Source organism: Epinephelus lanceolatus, chromosome 2, assembly GCF_041903045.1.
Source record: "Epinephelus lanceolatus isolate andai-2023 chromosome 2, ASM4190304v1, whole genome shotgun sequence".
Classification (NCBI taxonomy): Eukaryota; Metazoa; Chordata; class Actinopteri; order Perciformes; family Serranidae; genus Epinephelus; species Epinephelus lanceolatus.
Window position 1 is genome coordinate 13031085 of NC_135735.1, and position 23080 is coordinate 13054164.

At 41.1% G+C, this 23080-nt stretch overlaps 1 protein-coding gene across 2 annotated transcripts in view; it reads right to left on the minus strand.

Annotated features, from left to right (window-relative positions):
- itga11a (integrin, alpha 11a) overlaps positions 1 to 23080 on the minus strand; it is a 110831-nt gene that overhangs the window by 77506 nt on the left and 10245 nt on the right. The window contains exon 1 of one of the 2 annotated variants that reach the window (XM_033625189.2): positions 5024 to 5205. The exons of the other annotated variant lie outside the window; for it this stretch is intronic. Coding sequence (XP_033481080.1) covers positions 5024 to 5096 — 73 coding nt within the window. The 5' untranslated portion in view covers positions 5097 to 5205. Of the gene's footprint in view, positions 1 to 5023; positions 5206 to 23080 lie in introns of those variants that run through there. 2 annotated transcript variants of the gene reach the window in all.

The following is a 23080-nucleotide window of genomic DNA, read 5'->3' on the forward strand; positions in this document are numbered from 1 at the left end:
GGGTGAAGTGTCAGGGTGAACACATGAGAATGGAGGTGATCCAGTTTCCATTTCAAGCTACTAATGTGGCAGAGCAATTTAATATTCCCAGTAATATCAGCAGCTTCTAACGCAAGGTTGGAGTCTTGCTGGGTTTCCTGTGTACTGGCTTCCATGCCCAGATAAATAAACCTCAGGCCGGTTGCTGCCGGTGCGACCCACATTAGTCCGCTGATGCCTTTGGCCCAACATCAAGCTGCAGGAGCTCCACCACAGACCCACTGACATAGAGCAGCCATGCGGGTTGCATTGTGCAAACTGCTGGCTCAGACTCATCCTCATATCAGACAGGCATGATGCAGGATTTTTATAAATTGAGACAGTGTAATAAGGTTAAGGATTTATGAAAACATATGGAACGTCACAATGATGTGCATGTGAGTGGACAGACACTGCATTACGACAGCATCTGACTGATGTTTTAACAAATATGAGAGAGTCTGCACATAAAATAAATCTCAGAAGCAACAGAATGTACTGTTTTTCCATTGAGTCCATCCTGGGTTTCCATTACAATGGTTTTCTCTGGAAAGATACTTCACAGTTGACAATATACTTCCAAAAAAATTTGGCACCTTACATCACATTTACCCCACGCCAACGAAAATACTATGGAAGGCACAGGGTATCTTAAACCAGATGTTCCCAGCAGCGACAGCCAACTGGGCACTGATTAACAAGCTTTAAACCCTCTAAGCCAACAAAAGACCCTCCGGGGATCCAAACCAAGTCTTTGGGGCAGAACAATACAAAACTTGTGTTACTAGCTACCACACACGTCTGCATGACAGTGTCAAGACATTTGGGTAGAATTAGTAAGCAGCAAGTTTCCTAGGTAAAGCATTAACTGCTTTTGGCAAAGGAAACATAAACTAACATGTAACAATAAAACTTCAACAGCCTATAAATAGAAATGCTGTAAAACAAAACGACTCCTGATTAATGAGCAGGTATTTGTCAAAACAATCTGACAGTAATCCAACCAATTAATTACATTAATAATTCAATCTAATGAGACATTTTATTAAGGACTACCTATGGGACATCTGTTGCTACTGGCATATTTAGTCTTGGTAGACACCAACAGACAGGCTTCACTTTTGAAAATAGGATCCGGGCACAGAAAGATCCAAAAGGCAGTCAAAACAGCATGAAGGAATTAAGGAATCCCTGATCTAATTATACCACCAAACTAGAATCATCTGAATCTTGGACCAACTGTAATCAATCAAGATATCGTACAAAGAAAACAACAGAAATGTGTGAAACATAACCTCCTCCCAAATTTGTTGGCAGAGGTATAGTAAATACCTGGCATTACTGGAGGTCCCAGAAGGGTTTTCAAACTTGGACAAACTGGTTCTAGTAAATGACTTTACTTTATTTACTCAGTTTATAAGAACCATGTTAATTAAAATAATGCAAAAGGACACCTCACGCAAAGCTTGGGTCACTGTTGAACACATTGGTCATAATCAATGACATTTACCAATCGATGTGTGACATGAAATGGGTCACAGAAACCACTCAATGATGATCCAACTCCAATGATTTTTACCCAGAGGTTTTGTTTCGTGCATTAATTGGTTCAGTCTCACCACTGAATAGACAAAAACAACAGCATTGGTTGTTTTAATGCCTCAAAACTACACATGTATGTTCAAGTGGTAAAGGAATTATCAGTCTTGTCAGTTGGTGACAAAGAGGAAGCTGAGTGACATTATTATTGAGCCACAAAGTCTCCAGAGGGAATAGGTTGGGGTGGTTGGAGGTGTCGACAAATCTTTGGGCTGTAACAAGGTTGTGCCTAGAAAATAATCCTGGATTTGCAGAACTCTCACAAGCTGCTTCACAATATTCGTGTCACTTTTTATGGTGTGAGTACACTGTGGTTCAGGTCTTGTTAGGTTCAGTCACAAAAAGCACTTGGTTAGGGTTATTGAAAGATAATGGTTTCGGGTTAAAATGATCACTTAAAACATGGTACATGAAATCTAGTATGAGTTTTCATGAATCTGGGGTTACCATCTCGACACAAACCTGTATCACATGAGATCGCTGTTTATTTCCTCTATCCTAATGACAGTCAACTCTGGTTTCTTGTAATCATCCATGGAACCTCAACTAGGCACTTATTTAAACTATGACCTTTCTCGGAACCTAACCAAGTCGTTTCCATAGCTAAACCCAACCAGACCTCAACCATGGCATTGTATCACCATAAAACAGATTTAATTTTTCAACAGTGATTTTAAATGATTTGTGGAAGGCACCGAAAAATGACATCATCCTGTCTATGGGGGGTAAGATCAGATCATCTCGTATATATAATTTTGGAGGGCAGTAACAATCAAGGTATAGTGGAGCATGAAGCAGCTAAACAGCTAGGTATTTTTCTCAGATGCAGAATAACTTCTTCAAATTGATCGCTAATTTTTCTTCCTGTTAGCCATAGAAGCTGTATAAGGTGATATTACATAAGGACTGAGCTTAGTCTTAAGTTATTTTGTCCTCTAGTGGCCAAAAACTGTAATTGCAGCTTTAACTGCCATTAAATCAGCCTGGTCTCATTCCCAGGGTGTCAAAATGTGCTGCTTGGGCAGTGTCCCCGGGGTCATTGTAGTGACACTGGGGGCACCATTTAGCATCTGTGTGAGACGCACCAGGCTTTCAACTCCAGTCTTAACCCATCTGCATTATTATTAGATTCTCAGAGACAAATGTAGTTTAAAGAGTGTGAAAGTCTGCTCATGGTGGGCTGGAGGTAGATGGATGGGTCCAACAAACATGGGACTGTAATCCAAGAGATCGGTGTTCAAGACTAAGAAACCACAACATCGGTTGCTGCCTTTCCAGCCATGTTTGTGTCACTCAAAGCTGGGTGTTTTTAGTGACATCTGCAATCTTTTCCTAATCATAACCAAGTAGTTTTATTGCCTTAACCTAACTGCCAACTGCTTTTGCGCCAAGATACAACTCAAAAGGCATAATTTTAGTAACGCTGGGGCTTCTGCCCAAGCGACAAAATATGATGAGCAGGGATGACATCACACTGATTAAATCAAGCACTGTTAAAATAAGACTGCATGGGTTATACTGACTACACAAAATGTTAGATGCCCATTAGCCGATAGTGATGCAAACAGCCTCCCAAATTTGCTTTGGGAAGTGGCCATGATGTAATTGCAACCATGCACTTACTCATTAAGAAAATAATGGACTTGACTGCTACTTCATTTACTATCAGGGCACTTCATTACGTGTTAGTGTTTAGTTAATCTTGCCAGAATCTGGTGTAATTTTTTTTGGATCATAAATTTTGTATTTTGGAGGGTCTCCAGTGATAGCTTATTATTTATGAGTATGTCAGTAATTCATTAGCATTGTTGACATTTTCAGTGCACACTTCATCCTCTACTGTACATCAATATGGAAGACATGGTGGGAACTCTTCACGACAGCTCGGGGTGGTCACAGTGCATGTTGATTGAAAGGAAGAAATAAACTTGACTTGACATATCCTGTCAGAACAGTGCTTATGAGGACATGTGCCTTATGAGGACAAATCTGGTGAAAGTATGCAAGAAGTACAATGTTCTATCAGGGCAAAAAAAATATTTAGGTGTGATACAGAAATGTCATCATGTCATATCGTAGTTGCTTGAGGGAAATGGCAACCGCTGTTTAGAGGTGTTATCTACGTCGATATGAGACGGCCCCCCTCAAAGTTATCTAGATGGGATCACTGGTCCCAAACTCACAGGATTCCACAAACAGAGGACTAAAATGCTGCCTCCTTCTCATGCGCCTGCCAAAACATCTCCCACCACATCCAGCATCAAGACCTTCTCCGCAGACTCCAGCTACAAGGTCAGCGTCTCCCTCATGGTGGCATCGGTCCAAAGCTTGTTTCCAACAAATTCCAAAATCAAACCAAATATTTACAATAGAGATTTCCTCTCTTCCACTTCTTCTTTGTGTTAGTTACCAAACGTCTACATTGAAGATTAATTAATGTCTTCTTCTTGAACAATTTCAGTCTTGTAGACCTCAGTACATTAACTTCAGGGTGATGCCGCAAAACAGAATAGGAATGAATAATGCTTCATTGTTGAGGAAAACTGCTCATGTACAGCCATGGTGACAACATGCACTGTATTCTATGGAAACATTGGCCAACACACAGTGTGTTTAAACAATGTGGTTACAGTCCGCAGTATGCTGAGCTCAAAACCATATAGAGATCTCTGTGGTGCTGCATCAGTTACTCAAGCTTCTACAGTATATTTAAAGAGTGCAACAGGTTTGATTAGCTTTACTTGTACCTGTGATAATTATGATTTAATTTAAATAACTCATATTAAATGTTTGGCTTTGAAAAAACATAAATATACTTCTGGTGCCTTTTATTCACTCTCTCTTTCTTCCCTCCTGTCTAGATGTGTTACTGGTAGAGTGATTTCACTGGTAATTGACCACAGTTCTGGCAGAGCACCAACAACTCTCCAGTCGCTGGAAACTTGACTGTGAAAAGATAGCATTAACTTTTATTTGAGAGAACTCTCCTGCTTTCCAATGAGACACACAGCACCTCAGTGTAGACCTGAGGGGGGACAACATATCCTTCAGTAAAGCCACTGAGTTCTGCCCTTCCTGTCACTTACAATGATAGTGGGTCAAGATGTCAGGTTAGGATGTCACTCACACAAGCAGCCATTCATTCATTCACTGAAGATATTCAGATATTGCTGCTCCTCCAAGAACAGAATATGTGTGCATATATAAAAAGACGTAAAAAGCAACAGTCTCAGAGTTTCCAGTTGTTTCTGGAGCAGGCCAAAGTATAACTAACAATTAGAGAGCCATTATTATACTGCAAAGCTACATGAAGACAGAAAGAAGGTCTGATTCATGCATCTGAAAGCATGTTAGGATACGCACACTCTGAAACTGTAACACTCAGATATAAACACCTTTCACTCACCTAACTGCTGGCTGCAGATCCAGAGCAGGAGGTAGCAGTAGTACTCCATATGTGTGCCGGTGCAAGCATGCATGTGTGTGTGTGTGTGTGTGTGTAGGTGTGTGTGTGTGTGTGTGTGAGTGATGACTGCTGTGAGTGTGTGTGTGGTGGGCTGAGGCAAAGAGACCCAGTGACGGGCACAGTTAAAGATCCCACTCTGATTGACTAAGTTAAAGCGCTGCCTATATCTTGGGGAAGTAGGAGGGGACTGTAGGAGGAGAAGAAGGAGGTCCACTCCGACACAGCTGGCTGGGATACACAGTCTCTCACACACTCATTCAACTCAGTTTGACTGGGTGAATACTCTCAAAGGGCTCATCTGAAGGCAAAGTTTTATTTTGTAATGGTCACTTTGACGGTGGATTTAACTGAGCGCATTTACTCAAGGACTGTACAGGAGTGCAATGTTGACATAATTTTACTTTACTTGAATATTTTCATTTTGGATTAAATCATATTTCAACTCCACTATATTTCAGAGAGAAATATTCAAACTTTTTACTCCACTATATTCATCTCAACCTTGTCTCCTGGAAATTACTTTTGTTTAATACTAATTGCACTCATTATTATGTTGTGGTGACAATGTAATCGTTAGAATATGTTTGGAGACAACACTACTTTGAGTTGATTAAACACTACATATATATACCGCCTGGATTCACAGGACTGTGAAAACAGAACCTTGGGTTCATGTCCTGACAGCCGCCTTAGGTTTAGGCAACAAAAGCACTTTGGTTGAGGTTAGAAAGAGGACGTGATTTTGGTTAAATGTTAATATTCAGTTCAATGCAATTTTGCTTGTAAAGCCCAGTAAAACCATAATTTGCCTTAGAGGGCTTTACAGCATACGGCGTAAATATCCTATTTTGGCAGGAAACAAATGAAATATATCGTCACGTTGGGGCAGCTGTGACTTAGGAAATACAGTACAGCAGATCATCCACCAATCAAAAGATCATAGGTTCAATCCATAGCTCCTCCTGTCTGCATGTCATAGTATTCTTGGGTAAGATACTGAAAACCAAATTGCTTGTGCGAATGCGATTAAACTGAGTGGCAGGGGGTACCTTCTATGGTAGCATTGGCCACATGTGTGTGAATGGTTGAATGTGACTAGTGTTGAAGCGCTCCATTTACTGTTAACATTTTGCTGATACATTTAGTATCAATATTTTGGCAACTTGCCATGTATGTTGACTACCAACATTTCCTCCTCACATTCATAGAAAACCTAATTCACTCTGCCTTTCATATGACACCACTTATCACCCACCTACAACGCAGTCTTGGGATCCCTTCCCAGATGATTTAACACCAATACACACCTTGACCCATCTAACCCTAGCGACACACTGGGTGGGTCAATGTTTCACATGGGACCTCAATGACTCTGTAAAGGTTCACACCCACACAGAGTTTAAAGGCGCTGTATGTAAGACTGTGGCCAAAACGGTTACTGCACTCAAATTCAAAATACTGCCACGAGTCGTGTCTGCCCCCTACAGATTCGAGGTTGCTGGACAGCAGCACGCTGGAGACTGATTTGTTTGCCCACGGACTGCTGCTGTGGCAGGGCCGCGTCACCGCGTCCTTGATCTTCGGTTTCCCAGCGGACCGTTCGAGCAAGTCCGGCTTCTCTGCTGCTAATGCTGCTGCCAGGATACAGCGGAGGAGGAGCCGGCTGCTAATACCATGTACCGGGACACTGCTACCGGGACACTGCCGTGCTGCTGTAGCTCAGTCGTAACTTTAACTGATGTTGAGACTCTACTGACTGCGTGACTGATAGACAGCGGTGGGTGGCGCAACAAGCCAAAACACAAATTCAAAACATAAACATGATTTGCAGACTGTAAAAATGTTTTTTAAATGGGAATATTCTGGCTGTACTATTGTTGTCCGTGAGATCAGTATGTTATATGAACATTATTCCTTAGTCTCTGTGACATATTAGGAGGATTTTATGACTATTTGCTTTAGATTTCTTACATATAGCTCCTTCAAAGCCTGTGCCTTAAGAGACTGAACCAGTTGCGACGAAGTGAAACATCTTCAAGAAACTCAAGCAAGTCCAGTTGCCTACGATATAGCACTTATGATTGCCATGACCTGGATGACTGAGAATCTTCAACAACACTCTGCCTTTCCTTTCGCTCAAAAACCTATTTTCTGTTTTACGTAAATTGTGTATACACATAATTTCTATGAGACAGGGCTGTTGACTGGCACTTAAGAGTTACTTTTTACATGAAAAATATGACTTGATGCAGTACTATCTACCGACCAATCTAGTAATATATGAACAAAACTACAACTACAACACTAAAATGCTCTTATATGTATTTGAGATAAAAACAGAATAATATAATGTTTTATAATAACATAACATTGTGAGAGGAGCCATTGTGTATAATGTGTAGTATTACTTTGTATACTCCACATACATACTTTTGTACTTTACTTAAGTAGCATTTTAAATTCTAAGTAGGATCTAAATACTTTTTTCCACCACTGGATATTTATGATGACCTGCATTTTAAGTGAAAGAGGTTTTAAGCTGTTCAGGTGTTTAAAGGAATAAATGTACCGGCTCACTTCAATATTAAAGAGACATGTTGTTAGTGTGGAATAAATTAAACAAGAATTGGTGACTCACAGCCACGTTGTAAACTTTTGTTGCTCATGCACACTGATTTCCTGAAAAAAATGAGGTCACTAATCAGGATAATCTGATATTTACTTAGTTACAGCTTGAAGACTGAGTGAATGAAGAATGGAATTAAATAATACACCTAAAAAAAGATGTTTCAGTCAGTGAATCTAAAGAAATATTCCATAGATCAATAACTATTCTTTTTAAACACCTAAAAATGTGTTCTGTCAGACTCAAGCTATGCACCACGAATGCTACCATCATGGCACGACCACAAACTAACCAGTGTATTAACAGTGGAACGCAAATGTGGGGTTTGCATGTTACCTCATACCCCTGCAGCTGAACCATCCAGTCTTAACTACAGAATGTATAATGATCCCACTTACGTAATAAGACTAGTTTGTGTACATTTGCTCTCCTGAAATCCATTTGCGGTCACCTGGTAGATCTCCAGTTCACTACTTAACCACTACATGTCACATAAATGCACATCTTTTCTTAACATAAGGCCTCATTTTCACTTTGGTCTGGAAAAAAGATTTTTATGTCAGCAGTGGCTGGGACTATGTTTGAATGTAGTACATTAATACCTGCATCATAAACCACTTACACAACAGCTATATGCAGAAATGTTTGGATGGTAGTAAGCCTTTATTTTATTTAACTAATTAAGTAATCCTAGATGTACTGTATCAATATGAATACCACTAGAACAGTGCTGTTAATACTAGTAGTGGTACTAATGGTCATATTGCCGATATCATTGTGATATCGGCAATATGAAATCAAAACCTATATGACGGGACCATGTGGGAATTTAATTTAAAAGGACAGACACAGGAAGTGTCCATGCTCAGCAGTCAGACAGGAGTCAGGTTAATTTCCAGGGCTGGTACCTGCAGTTATTACACAGGCTAGTTAATATGTCAGGCAGGAAATCCAAAGTGTGGGATCATCTTGAGAAGGTGAAGGACGAACCCAAGGTCGACTACAAACATGACATATCATCTGAAACATGGAAGTAGCTACATGCCCATTAGCCCACAGCGTCATTAACAGGCGGCTCGCTCAGTGTGTGACATGCACTTGTAGATAAAATATAGGCCTATATTAATGAAGGTTCATTAGTACGGTTTTGTATTTCTCTGTAATGTAGCACAGTGTTAACAATGTTACTGATACTATTCTTTCTCACACCTTCAACTCAAACCATTGTGTTGCCCCGCCCAAAATATATAATTTGATAACTGAATTAATATCGTAAACCCGTGGGCGACTAGTCGACTGATGGCCATAAATGACGACTGTTGGTCGACTTGTAAAATTCTTAGTCTGGGGCAGCCCTGATATTTTGACATTGTCTCCATTGGTAAATGAGCTCCATAATACATTGTTGAAATAATGCCCCATCTTAGAGATCAAAATTCTCATCTTGATTGTAGTGGTACATCAGTTGATACTTGGTTAATTTATTAGTGGTTAGCTACTGTTTGGGTACACAGGAAGAGTGACTTATTTTATTGGATAAAATGAACAAGTAAAGTATTATGTCTTGACATGATACTACAGGTTAATATGAAAAATACTGTGGGAGCTACAACGTGATGCTTACAGGGAGCGACACATGAAGGAGTTGTCGAGTGGGAATAAGTATCTTCAGAAATAGGTGTCCTGTTTGTCTTTCCACGACATTAAGTATCCTGAGCACAGGCAGTCAAACAGCCCATGTGAGACTGCGAGAGGCCTGTGAAACTCATCATGATGAGTTTGTCACATATCCAGATCTGATATTCATCCTGTCAGCAGCTGTCTATCTAAAAATCTGTCTCCAGCACACACCTCCTCATATTTTGCAGTCACAGCCTCCTTCTTTTCTTTTCAACACAGAGCGACCACAGATCACACAAATCAAGCCAGTGTTTGTGCTTAAACGACTTAGCGTAACCAAGGCTTCAAAAACAGAAAGAATTAAGACTTGCTTTCATTAAGGGTGCTTAAAAGCTCATTGGTTTTTTCACCCCTCCTTCATCACATCTCCTCAGTAGACTGCTGCCCCTCTTGTTTCTTTCAAGGCAGGAAATTAAGTCCTGTGCCTACTGCTGCTGCCTGGAAATGTCCACATAGCACTGTGGATGTAAATATCAATGGGCAGGGTTCTTGAAATGAGTTACTGCATTAGGTGTGTGAAAGTAAAGTGATACTCCACGGCTGGACACAGTACAAATGTCTGCATTTGACGTTAAGACTCGGTCTTAAACTATAAAAACATCAACGTGACACTGAAATTATGTTGTGCTTCCTGCTGACATTATGTCGTTGTAAAGCAAAAGCAAGTCCACAGGGTTTACCACATTACATCACAAACATACAGTAATTTCCTCGGGCAGACTAACAAGATAATATAACAAAGGAACCTTTTGAACGTCAGCATTCCTTGCCCATCAGACTGTCGGAATAAAACATTCCCAAATTGGAGGGGAAACTAAGAAGTTATAGGGGTTTGGCAGTCATTATAAAGTTCTCCATAAACATGAAAACTTTCATAACAAGGATTGTTTCTTCCAGTATTGTGGGTACAAACTCATAGCTCAAGAATCTCCCACTGTCAGCTTGTAAGACGAATGATAGATCGAAGGGGAACCTACAATTAAGATCTGGTGCTCTGAATGAAGGCAGTGTGCCAGTGCAGTTAAGGAGTTGGGCTCTATTTGTCAGTGTTTCAAGACCAGAAGGGGGTGGTGGGCAATTCTCCCCAATGCTTTGCTGCAAACCTAAATTACCATGTAGACATTTAGCTCACTGTCAGTAAGGGGGGATTGGGGTTTAGGGGGAGTAGAGGTGATCTAAACGGAGTGTGAAAAATTGGGTTTTGAAATCCTATTCTTTATCCCTCCTCCAGACCATATAAGCCATACAGAGGCCCACTGTGAAGTGCGGCCTGAAATCAACACTGAACAGGAGCTGCACTTACTTCACCTTTTCAGGGCCCTCTCCGACACCATACCACAACTGCAAGCAATTACCTCAATCACCCCAGGATTATCTGTTTGTGTGCAATGTATGGTCTGTCTCCTCGGGCTAGAACGGGAGCTTTGGCCAGACACAGGACAAGTCCTCTAGGATCAGATGTAAAGAAGCAAATAGCCAACCCTTGTCAGAGTTCAGGTTGGGTGCGTGCCTAGTGTCTATCACCCATCACAATGTTGTCATGTTTGAGACCTCCTAGGCTGGTCTCTGGGGCTTTCATACAACTGCTTCTGCATGGCTTCTTTCTGAGGCATCGTTACTTAAGCATTAGTTCAACAGCCAAGGTAGGAGATGAATGATGTAGTTTTTGGGAGGACTATGCCAATTCTGAAAGGCATGCCAGTTCTGAAGGCTATATTTAAATCTGAGTGTTTTCACAAACTTTTTCCCAATTTGATTCAGTGATTCAGCATTTTTATTCATGACTGAGTGGAGAAGCCTCTGTGGCATTGTGAGAGTTCTGGACACCAAATACTTCAGTGAAACACAAGTTCTTTATATTTTTCAAGCTGCTCTTTAACGCCCTGATCACACAGAAAGCATTTTAGCAGCTGGAGGCGGGTTTTTGTGATTTTTTTCAAGCTTTTTCCTTGCACTTTTTGCATTACAATGCGCCTCATGTTTCTGCACTCTATGTGCCTTATATTTTTGCCAGAGCGCTCTGAAATCCTTGAGTTGAAAAAACTTCAACTCAGAGCAGAAAAGCACCGTACGTCAACTCTTTTTTGTCATCCTTCTTTATGTTGTCCAATCCGATGATTTGAGAGGCGGGCCTTCTGTGGTGATCACGACACCAGGTTTACAGTTAGTAAACAATGGAGGAGAAACTGGTAGAAGTATACGGCCCAACAGTAGAAAGCAGGTTGTCAAACTGTCCATTAAACCAAACAACAGAACTGCAGGGTGAATATTTTTTGATCCAACCAATACGACACTTTTGGTATTTTTGGATGTCTGCCAGCTGTTTTGATGATCCAGTCAATCGGATTCGACCAATGTTGCTCACCCCAGGACACACCAAACACCAGTAGATGTGTTGGAGAGGCTTGTTATGACTTCCCAATCACATTGCCCAACAAGATATGACGGTGTCCATGACATAACAAAATTCTCCAGGTGCGCATCACAAAAGACAAGTGTCAAGCGACTCTCTCTCAAAAAGACATCATTTCTGTTGAGCAACACTCATCAAAAGTGTTGAGTGCCCTACCATAAATCAGGCTTAAGGGGGGAATAGAGTCTGAAAAAATGCAGTCAGTTTGACAACCCCTTGGTGCACATAAGTTTAATATCCCAGCAATTCTAACAGCACGTGTAACAACATTGGAAAACAAAATAAAAAACCACCTCCTGTTTTACACATAGAGAAATAGATACATATTTTTCCTCTGAACAGATACAGATACAAATAGTGATGACTATGAACACCCCTCAAAGCTAAAGACAGTTCGCTCCCTGACCCTTAACCTGTCAATGCAAATCAATACTATACAGAAGCCCTTTGATTTTAAAGTCAAGCAGGCACCAAGGCTTTTCAGTTTTGTTGTGAACTAAGAAAACCATGCTTCTCTTTTCACTGCTTCTCTTTCATATCTCTCTCAAGGATGGATTTTCCCAACAGTGCATGGGATCTAAAGCAATGAAACAATGCGTGGGAGTGTTTACCCTTTGACTCAGAACGATGAGCCAACTGGGAGGTTCAGAATCTCAGATCTGGTTGTGAAGCCTACACCATCTACTGACACTGGAAGGTCCATCTGCAGTCTTTATGCCCACAGTCCCATATCCTGTTGTCAGGAGTCATCTCCAGTTCTCTGTTACTGCCTCAGATATTTCTTGGAAATGGTTCTCCAAACATTCAACTGTACATGCTAAAGCTTATTGCCTGTGGAGATGTTACTTTCCACAAATCACAGCCAAGTAAGGCATGGGCAGGATGAAACAATGAATGGTTTTTAAAGCAATAGAGCACACACTCAAGGTCCTCCAAGGAGCTTTTTGAAACATGCTGCTGTTCCAGCAGCTCGTTTTTGGCCCCATGTCATCTGCTGTGAGGACGGTAGGGAGAGATTATTGCACAGTTCCAGCAAGTAGCCCTGCTTAAAGCATTAACCTGGAGAAAGTGCTGGGAGGTCATCTGCAGGAAGCTCTTTTTAAAGCCTTATGTGCTGTAGAAGACATGAACCAAACAAGACGCCATCTATTATCCAAAATGGAGTGGTTTGACAGATTAAAATCACAGGCTAACATTTCTATTTTCAGATGTACATGTATATACACAAATTTCAATATGAAAAAGAGGAAACTGGACAAATGCTCAGAGATCAAAGAGTCAGTTAAATCTGTTATTGAAGCTAAAGTACCCAAATATTCATGCACTACATGCACTGGGGTGGTCTGGAGTGTGAAGCGGTCAGGATGAGAGTCAATGGCTCTGACTGCCCCCTCTGGGTTTGGAGAGTGATTGTCTCAAGTTAAGGAGTTTAAGGGTCTTGTTCACAACTGAGGGTAAATTGGAGCACAAGAGGGACAAGCAGTTTGGTGCGTGAGCTTTGGGTAGTGAATGAAAAAATGAGATTGCAGATACAAGCGGCTGAACACATTTCCTCTGTAGGCTCCGCCTCAGAGAAAGGGTGAGGAGCTCAAATATCTGGAGGGAGCTTGGAGTTGAGCCACTACTTCCTCCAGTTGAAAGAGGTCAGTTGAGGTGGTCTGGGCATCTGATCAGAATGCCACACCTGGGCGTCCCCGTTAAAGGTGATGTCCAACTGATAGTAGGCCCCAGGGCAGACCCAGAACAGGCTGGACGGATTATATATCTCATGGGCCTGGGAACACCTCAGGATCACCCAGGAGGAGCTGGAAAGTGTTGCTTGGGAGAGGGACGTCTGGAGTAACATTACTTTGCTTAGCCTGCTGCTCCTGTGACCCCGCCCCGGAGAAGCAGATGAAAATGGTTTAAAATGGACTAAAATATTTTACTATATGTTTAAGTTCTGCTTTCAAATGTTACTTAAATAGGTACATAAAGGTACATCAATGATCACCAAAATTTAATAACAGTATCAAACTAAGAAAATTCATTGAGGCTTGATATCAGTACTCGGTCTGATCCCTGACCATCTAGACTCCCTGCCAGATCATCAAACTTTCTGTTGCTGCCATCTCAAGAGCTGCTCTCCTCAGCAAAGAGTCAATTCAATGTCTGCCCGGTTAGTACAAGCTAACACAGCAGCATCGGCTAAAATTCAACATCAAGCCGTCTCAACAAACTCACAGCTACACCAAAATGGTTCAAGGCTGTCATAAAACCTGTTAATAACCATTAGGTAATGTTAGTCATGTAATGCTACCATTTAGCCCTGCAACTGCATGTGGAGCTGGGCAGTGTCCCCAGCCCAGAGCTCATACTCCCACTGTGTGTGGTGTGGTGAAGTCCAGCAGGGTGAGTTGGCAGTTCAGTCTGCCAAGATGCCACCAAAACGTTCAAAAGTATGGCTATACACACACCTCTTCATTCATATTATGGACATTGAATAAAGCACTCTATTAGTACTGGTATCACTTTAAGGTGCTAGTGATACCCAAACCTAATAGTTATTATGTCGAATGAGTGTTACTGTAAACTATTAACCCATTACAAGTAAGGAGCACTTACATGTTGTAAATGGTACATGTGGCACAACTTTAAACAACGTTACACATGGTTAAAAGTCCAGTTTATCGGATTTAGTGGCATCTAGCGGTGAGGTTGCAGAGCTGAAATTTGCCATGTGCCAAACATCAAAACGAGTAGCCATTCTCGGCTACTGCAGAACAACATGGCGGACTTGGTGAAGGAAGTTCACTCTTTATGTCAATGAACAGGGGCCTCATTTATAAAAGAGTGCTTAGGATTCATACTAAGAGTTGACGTGCGCCCAAAAGCTGAAAATGGCGTGCGCCAAAAAATAATCTGATTTATAAAACCGTGCGCACGCACACTTGCACACAATGTTCTCTTTATAAATCACAGACCTCCTGGAGTTGTGCACACTCAGATCCGCCTCATATTCCACCCTCTACATGCCCTAGTTCAACCATAAATGGTCATGCAAATCACCTCATGAATGCGATCTGCATATAAATAAGCCGGCATGGGAGTGTTTTCTCGTTGTGAGTCACAGCGACAGGTGTGAGAAATGAACCAAAAAACGGAATTTCTCCGAGACTGAGCTAGTGACCCTTTAACGGGAGGTAGAGGACTGAAGAAAGATTTTATTTGGTGGCCACAGCAGCGGGACCACTAATAAAAGAAAGCGAAAAAAGTGGCAACACATCAGCGCTGATGTGTGATGCTGTCAGCTGTGTCTGTGGGACTGCACGGACAGTGATAGAAAAAAAAAAGTGGTCTGATCTAAAGGTAGACCAAATATGTCTACTCCTTTACCAACATGTAGTTAATGTGTTGCTTTTAAATTTGAGGATGTTTGACATTGATGTGCAACATAAAGAATCACATTTATTACAGGTGGAGGCAAAAAGGAGTATGTGCCAGTACCATCTTACGCAATTACGCACGAGGGTCACCGCAGTATTTATATGTTTATGGCAATTAGTCTGATCAGACTCCCGGCCTGAATTAAAGCATGAACCAGTGGTATCCCTGTCCCAAAATACAATGTGTAATTTGAAATACAATTCAAAGATAAAAGTGTAATAGGCGAACACGTTTCTTCATGCCGCTTTTGTCATGAACAGCACATGTCTAAGAAGGGCTGATGAAATGAGTGTAACGGTTGTGCTTAATGGCTGTATTTCGAGACATGATAAATACACTGGAAATATTTAGCTAAATAAATAAATATATTCCATGCAGTCGCGCCGTCCTCTCCCCCTCCTGCGCTTACAGAGTGGACAATGAGACGTTAGAGGCAGTGCGGATTAAATATGTATTTTGAAAGAGTTTCAATTCAGGATTTGAGTTGGATTTTACAACGTTTTTATGAAACAATTATCACTCACTCCAAGCGCAAAATAATAATTTAATTTCAATGATAACGTGGATCTAAAGTGGATATAGCGTGACATTAAATTTGTGTGAGACATCAATAAAAATCTGACTCCACTTCTCCACCTCGCCGTCTGCATCGCCACTTCCCAGTGTCTCCAAAATGTGCGCACGCATGACTCAGAGTTTGCTTACAGGTGCGCACATTCTCCCGCCAAGTTTATTTTTATAAATCACAACCTTTGTGTGGGAAGTGGCGTACGCCACTTTCAAGCCCCGTTCTGTGCATAGGCAAGCTTTATAAATGAGGCCCCAGATCATTCTAAAGTAATGACAAAGCAAATATTATTATTTTCAGGTGATGATAAACTTATGAAAACAAAGTTATGACTATTATATACCATTTATGCCAAAAGATGCCCCTAAATCTTACACACTTTAAGTATTAAATCTGTAACAGTACAGTCTTGGTACCAGTAGCTACATTTTTCAGATAAATGTGGTGGCAGTGAAACTCAAAAGTTGTACATAACTCAAATGTGTACTTAAATGATGTATTTGAGTAAATCTACCTTGTTAATTTCCACTGGTGCAATGCTGAACATAATATTTTACAATTATAGATATACAACAACTGTAACCTTGATTATATCTATTACGTTTAAAGATTTAAACCCTGTGTCTTTTGTTCCACCAGATGAATTAAATCATCTTTCAGGAATGAGGGGAGACGGTCGACCAATGTTGAAGCAGTACAAATCAAAGCAATGTGAGTGGATTTGGATGAGGAGAACTTGAGTGACAGAATGCAGACCCGGAGGAATTCAGTGGTTTTTAGGCTGCCGTGCAGAAATCCTGTTCCTCTACAGAATGCAGACTGTGTTTTTTACATTATTTTGGGGGCAACAGTGTATCTTAAAGCCTTTCTTGCTGTTACTGTATGTTATGAGTATGCATGTGGCTACGGAGGATTCCTCAGTTATAGGAAAGCCTTGTGTATACTCCTCCTATAAGCAAGATTATACTTTGATGAGTAAATAAACACAGCAAGGATCTCTTTGTGTGTGTGTTAGCTAGACTGAAACAGTCTTTCTTCGGTTAGTCTTTATTTGTTCTGTGGATGTTTCCTAAAGATGGCTTTTAGAATAAATAGTCTATCATGCATGTAAACTCAACCTGAGATCTCTGGTTTCGAGCTTCAAAGACTGTCCACCCACAGCTAAGCTGAAGTGGAAATAACGTAATACATCCCACATATCATTATGTGCAAGTCACTGCGGTATCTTTGGGAACTGCAAATCGGAAATGCAGAGTTATATGCTCAGCTTCTGTTAATATGGGGGTAAATAAGCAGAGCTGGCTGAAAAATAGACAACCAACTGTTCTGTACTCCAATCATTCATTTTCTTTTCCTAATTATTCCTTTTGGGTCATGGAGAGCTGAAGCCTGTTCTAAGATGCATTGGAGAAAAAGCAGGTCATAGTCAAACTGTCCTGGCACAGATTGGCAGGCACAATTCATGGCTGTGGACAATGTCTCCAAGCAGTCAGAGCTATGTATCTGGGTGAATGTCATAAAATGTACTGACTCTGTATTGTGAACTGTGGAGAATTTAAGGATTTCCCATCATTTCCCTTCAGTTAAAAAGTTTCTGAGCCAACATTTTCAAACTTTTTTTGCCCAAAGCACACCAAAGGGCAAGCCAAAATGTCAAGACACACCTGTGTATCTGTGCACTATACCTAAGTGTGTTATCACTCTTATCATGACATAAGACAATACAAATAAGAAAAATAAGACAAGTAGCTTTTGTGATACTGTCTACTATTTTTTTTTTCTTTTCTTTTGGTGGTAGGTCATCTTTAATGGTGCTTTGTTGTAATTTGCTCCGTACAATTAAGTGATCCATTGTTCCATTCACGGCTTTCTCCTTTTAATTGTTATCATCCCGCACACTGGCTGCCAATCAGGGCTTTTGTGTCACACACTTATAATTCCCGCACGCAAACAGCAACAAATAGGTTCCCTCTGTGAAGGTTTTTTCAATTAAATTACATTTAATTATATTTTTTTAATTCGAGTTTGCCTCTTTATTAGGTGCACACAGCATACTGATATAGTCAATTAAAAATCAATTTCTAACTTTTTGTATAGGCCCATATTGCAATATATTGCATGTTGCAATAAATATTAATAATAATAAATATACTGAAAATTGCAATAATAAGTTTAAGTTTATTCACTTTATTAATCCCCCTGAGGGGAAATTCAATAATAATCAATCATATTCAATAATAATCATAATCACAAAATCTCACACCTGGATTGGCATCAGAGCACACCATTTGAGAACAACTGCCGTAGAGGACCTGCATCTTAGTTTCACATGTCAACCAGCCACTGACTCTAAAACCCAACATGTATATTTATTATAATTATTAAACACTGGCTTACAAAATAAAACGAGATAAAAGCTGTAAAATCCTAAAGAAACACCAACAACTTGCATTCAGAGCCTGCTGTAAGTGTGAGGTAGCAAAAGAGCCAACAGTAAAGGATCTGGCCTTGATGCTTATTGTGATAGTGTATTGTGATAATCAGAAAAGTCAAGCTGTGGCGGTTTGAGTCCACAGCAGGCTGTTAGATTAATGCTGATAAATGTGGCCCTTCGGCGACTGTCCTTGGTGCTGATCAAAGGCTGGTTTACAGGACGGGAGACGCTTGGTGAGCCTCTCCATGGTGACATAGCATTTGTCTGAAGTGGTTGTGTGTGTCCATGTGTGTGTGTGTGTGTGTGTGTGTGTGAGCATACAAGCGGTACTTGTGTTTGGGGCCCATGAAAATATATTTGCACTGGGGCAAATCACAATCATGTTACAGTGCTGCTCAAACTGCTTTATAATTTGCCTTTCATTCAATCACACACTGATGACAACAAGCTACCACACAAGGCACTGACCATTGGAACAATTTAGGGTTCAGTGCTCGAGGATACTTGGATATGTCAACAGGAGGAATGAGGGATCAAACCACCAACCCTGTGATTAATAGAGGACCACTCTACCTGCTGAGCCATAGCCACCACATGTTAAAGATCCACTAACCCTGAGGAAAACTTGAAGACTTAACGCTTAAACCTGTAGCTCTGTGGAGCTTTTTAGCTTCTTTCAATGTATTTTTTTGTGTGTTACAGCACAAAAAATTACAGAATGGGTCACACTGCCTCTTCTCAATCCCTGTAGGTGGATTAAGTTACTGGTTGGCTCTAAAGAACATCCTCAAACATTGAAGGACTCAGATATTATTCATCTCAGGAGTTGCTTGAGACCAAACCAGAGCCAAAAGGAGAGTGAATATTGGACTGTCGTTTGTCCGGTGGCAGAAAACTCCAAATGTATGCGAAAATTGTTCTGTGTCTGCTCGATATATTAGGAGCTAAGTATTTGCTAAAGGCCCTGACACACCCAGCCGACGGTCGGCCATCGATCAAAGTCGGGCCGTCGGTGAGCGTCTGTTGCCCTAGTTTTTGTGGTGTGTCCCGCACTGTCGGCACTTCAGCGTCGGTGGCTTTTCGGCCAATTGAGGATACTGAATCGGCGGCGGAGCTTGTCATCGAGAGAGAACACTCTGATTGGTTGTTCAGGTTTTATTTCCTCGCCCCTGTAGCGAGTGAATCTGCCTGTAGTGAAACCGGGGCTAACCAGTGCTTCTTCCTCAGGCTCCACTTCACTCAGCTGCCTGACAGATCCACTGCTTCTTCCCACTTTAACCTGAATAACAAACCGGAGCTAGCTGGGAGCGGCTAGCGGAGCATTAGCCGCAGCATGACCAGCTCTGCGTTTGGATCCAACCGGAGCCCTGGTTTGTTATTCAGGTTAAAGTGGGAAGAAGCAGCGGGTTTACTACACCTTCAACTTTCCTGCCGTCAGTATTCACCCAGCTACACAGTCCTCTTCAGGAGCTTAATAAAATGAGTCTGGACTTGTTGGATTGAACTTTATTTTTCTTTTTAACTTGACATTAAAAGTCCATCAGTGTCCAAAACACAAACGTCACCACAGTACTTATCCTGTTGACACTACAGCTGAGGAACAAAAGCTTTGGTTGAAGCATCAACAAGCGCAGTATTATTAGCCACTTAATAGTTTGTCTGGGGATGTAAATTCAACCAGTCTCAGAGGACCTTTGCTCAGCGTTTCAGAGATCTGGCGCTGCTCCTGTACTTCAGTCATCTAGTGCTGCTGGTTCCACCGTGGAGGTCCAAATCAATTTGGAGTTTAAAAGGGGAACAATCATCACAGGAACCATGAATCTAGCAGTGGTTCAAAGAAACGGCTTTTAGCCAATAGTTAACTCAACTTGCACTATTCTCTGTTTTGTTCATTACCATATGAACTGCATGAATTCCCCAGAGAATTAAACAATTAGTAGCAGAAACAATCTCATTACGAGATTAATGTCTATGGAACATCTCAATATACCATATATAAAAAATGAACGTATTAAAGAGCCACTATACAGAGAAGTAAATGTTTCTGTCTGAGCTTGAGTGAGTCATTCTAACTTTTCCAGATCTCTGGCAGGGCATTGTGCAGGTTGAGTTGTGCCAGTAGCAATAGTGGGAAATAGACTAATGTGGAAAGTAAAGCCACACGCCACAAGATGGACGACAATGGAACGCCGCAAAGCTCACACATCCAGATTCGGGGCAAAGCCATGTCTCTCGACACCCAGCTTAAACACAAAGCCTTGCTGCCCATATGAAATTACTTCCATGGACAATGTGCTATATGTCAGTAAGGGTTTTTTTCCCCAGTCTGTGTCCTAATAATGGCATGGTGGGTGTGAGGGAGTAATAGGCATATAATATACAATCAGCTCCTATGCAAACCACATTCTTGTAGCTGTGTTACTTTCCAGGACATAAAGGATATAAAAAACGAATTACAGTCAATCACCACATTCCTATATCCAATCAAGCAACTCACAACTCAAACGTCCTCATACAAAGACTTAGGTCATACGGTCCTGTGGTCTCACATAAACTTCTGCCTCCGTCATGTCTTCATCATGGGAGAACACACACTCCTGTTTCATTGCGTTTGCATTTACATTCATTGTGAGACAGATGGAAAAATTGTACTCTGCTTTTTTTTCCCTCCACTTGGATCTCAATGGAAAACCAAACCGTCTACAATTTTCTGCTTGTAATTATTAGGTTTCACGAAGCTTATACGCAATTGTCTGTTGCAGGTTGACCACTCAAACACCAAGTTAAGTCCCTCTCACAGACTTTTTAAATGCAATCCTTATGACAACACATCGACGGTTAATGCAACACATCTTGTGGTGTGGTGTTTCCAGAGGGAAAGTCTATGTGTGATGGTATTTCATGTTGTTTTACACCCTGGCAGCTACTGTTCCATCGAGAGTTTAAACCGTCTGTTTATTTTCGTACCAGCCTTGGCAGTTCGTTTGCACAGGAGAAGATGGATTCAGTTTCTCTAACTATGTTTGTATTTTTCAAAGGACTATTTAATTTGGCAAGCAGAAGGTGTCTGCCCTAAATGGCTCCTAATCCAGTTATAGTTTGTGCTGTACATTGTGTTTAAAAACATCTGCCAAGAATAGAGTGGGGGCCTCTCAGGGAGCACAACCTGCGTTGAGTGGTTTGTCTTAGATTTTAAAAACAAAATGAAAATGTGCCTACCTCAGAATAAACTGTTCTCCATGCACTGACAAACAGAAGTATAATTTATTTGTGATTCTAGACTTGAATATAAATGGGACAAGGTTTTTAAGAAAATAGCACATTATAGTTCATAGCAGTCTATTTCCATAACAACATGGTTAGTTTGATTTTGGTTCACAACAACAATTTGGGGGTGAAGGTTGGGTGTCATATTTTGTGCACAAACACAAATACATGTGCAGTTATTCTGTATGTATTTTATGGGGCATTTGTGGCATGTACCATTGGGGATGGATAACTGACCAAGCCTGTACTGTAGATCTGCTACCACCAGGGGCCTGGCCCTTAGGTCAGCCAAGGTCCCCATGGTCAGAGGCCCCTGGACACTGGGGGAAAATCTGAAATGTAAATATGAACATGTGAATGGGGGAAGCAATGGCCTAAAGGTTAGAGGAGCTGCCTTGTGACCGGAAAGTTGCCAGGTCCCAGGACTGGTGGAATAAATCTGGGTGCAGCAAGTCAAAGAGAGGTGTCTGCCATTTCCTTACTACCACCACTGAGTGCAGCTTTCCAGTGGCTAACTCAATGGACTGTGGTTTTACTGGCACAATATATTAATACAATAGTTTGGTTTGCATGATATCTAACAAATTAGTGCCTCACAAATGGCGTTGTCACGTTACGGACGTAGTGTAAAGTTACAAATTTAACCTAAAGTTATGTAGGTTGGGGTGAGGAAAAGAAACTTGGTGACAACATACCTTAAAATAACTAAAAATTTAACAAAGTTTCACACAGAGCACAAACACCAGTCTCTGGGGGGAAAAGTTGTGTGTTTGTTTGACCCATCCACCACCCCAACCTTCTTTCTTATACAGACTTTCGCTCTTTTCCTACGAGATGATATCAAGAAATTAATCAATCGATATATATCTATAATATATGTTAGATTAACATGTTAATGATAAATGATAATTAATTGAATTAAGCACTGAGTGGTCAGGCTTATATATGATTTTATTGAAGGCCTGAGCCCTACCCAACCCGGTCAATCAATGCACATTTTCAGCCTGGACCTAAACCTGGTCCAACCCATCAGGCTTTTTGGACTTGTCAGGCTTGGGTTGAGATTGATAACTCTTACACACACAGGGGAGAGACAAGAGACAGCAGTCAGAGAAATAAAAGAGTGAGAGAGAAGTATTTTCACACAGCATGTTCTAAAGAGAGAAAAGTAGACAAATAAAAATAATGAATCATCAATGGACAGACTCTGTAATCATTGTTCCCACGGGAAGTTCAAATCAGGTATGTCTCATATCAGAAGGCGAGCTGAGGGGGTCGAGGGGGTGTGCCATCCCCCTTATTAGCTAAATAACCAAACTGCATGCTCCTTGTTAACCTGGCATACCTCCTCTTCATCCTCTAGCAGCAGACAGAGTGCAGGGCAGAGGAGTTGTTTAGCTGAATATGTTAGTCTAGTCTGCCTGACTCATGGATCCTGAATCTGACTGAGAATTGTGCAAGTAAGAATCTATGACCCCGATCATGGCTCTGAAATTGCCTTATTGTGCTGTGTATGGGGGGAGGGGTGGGGGACAAACAGGGTCTGTCCCCCCTTCCATGAAAAACTAACAAATCACCTCCTG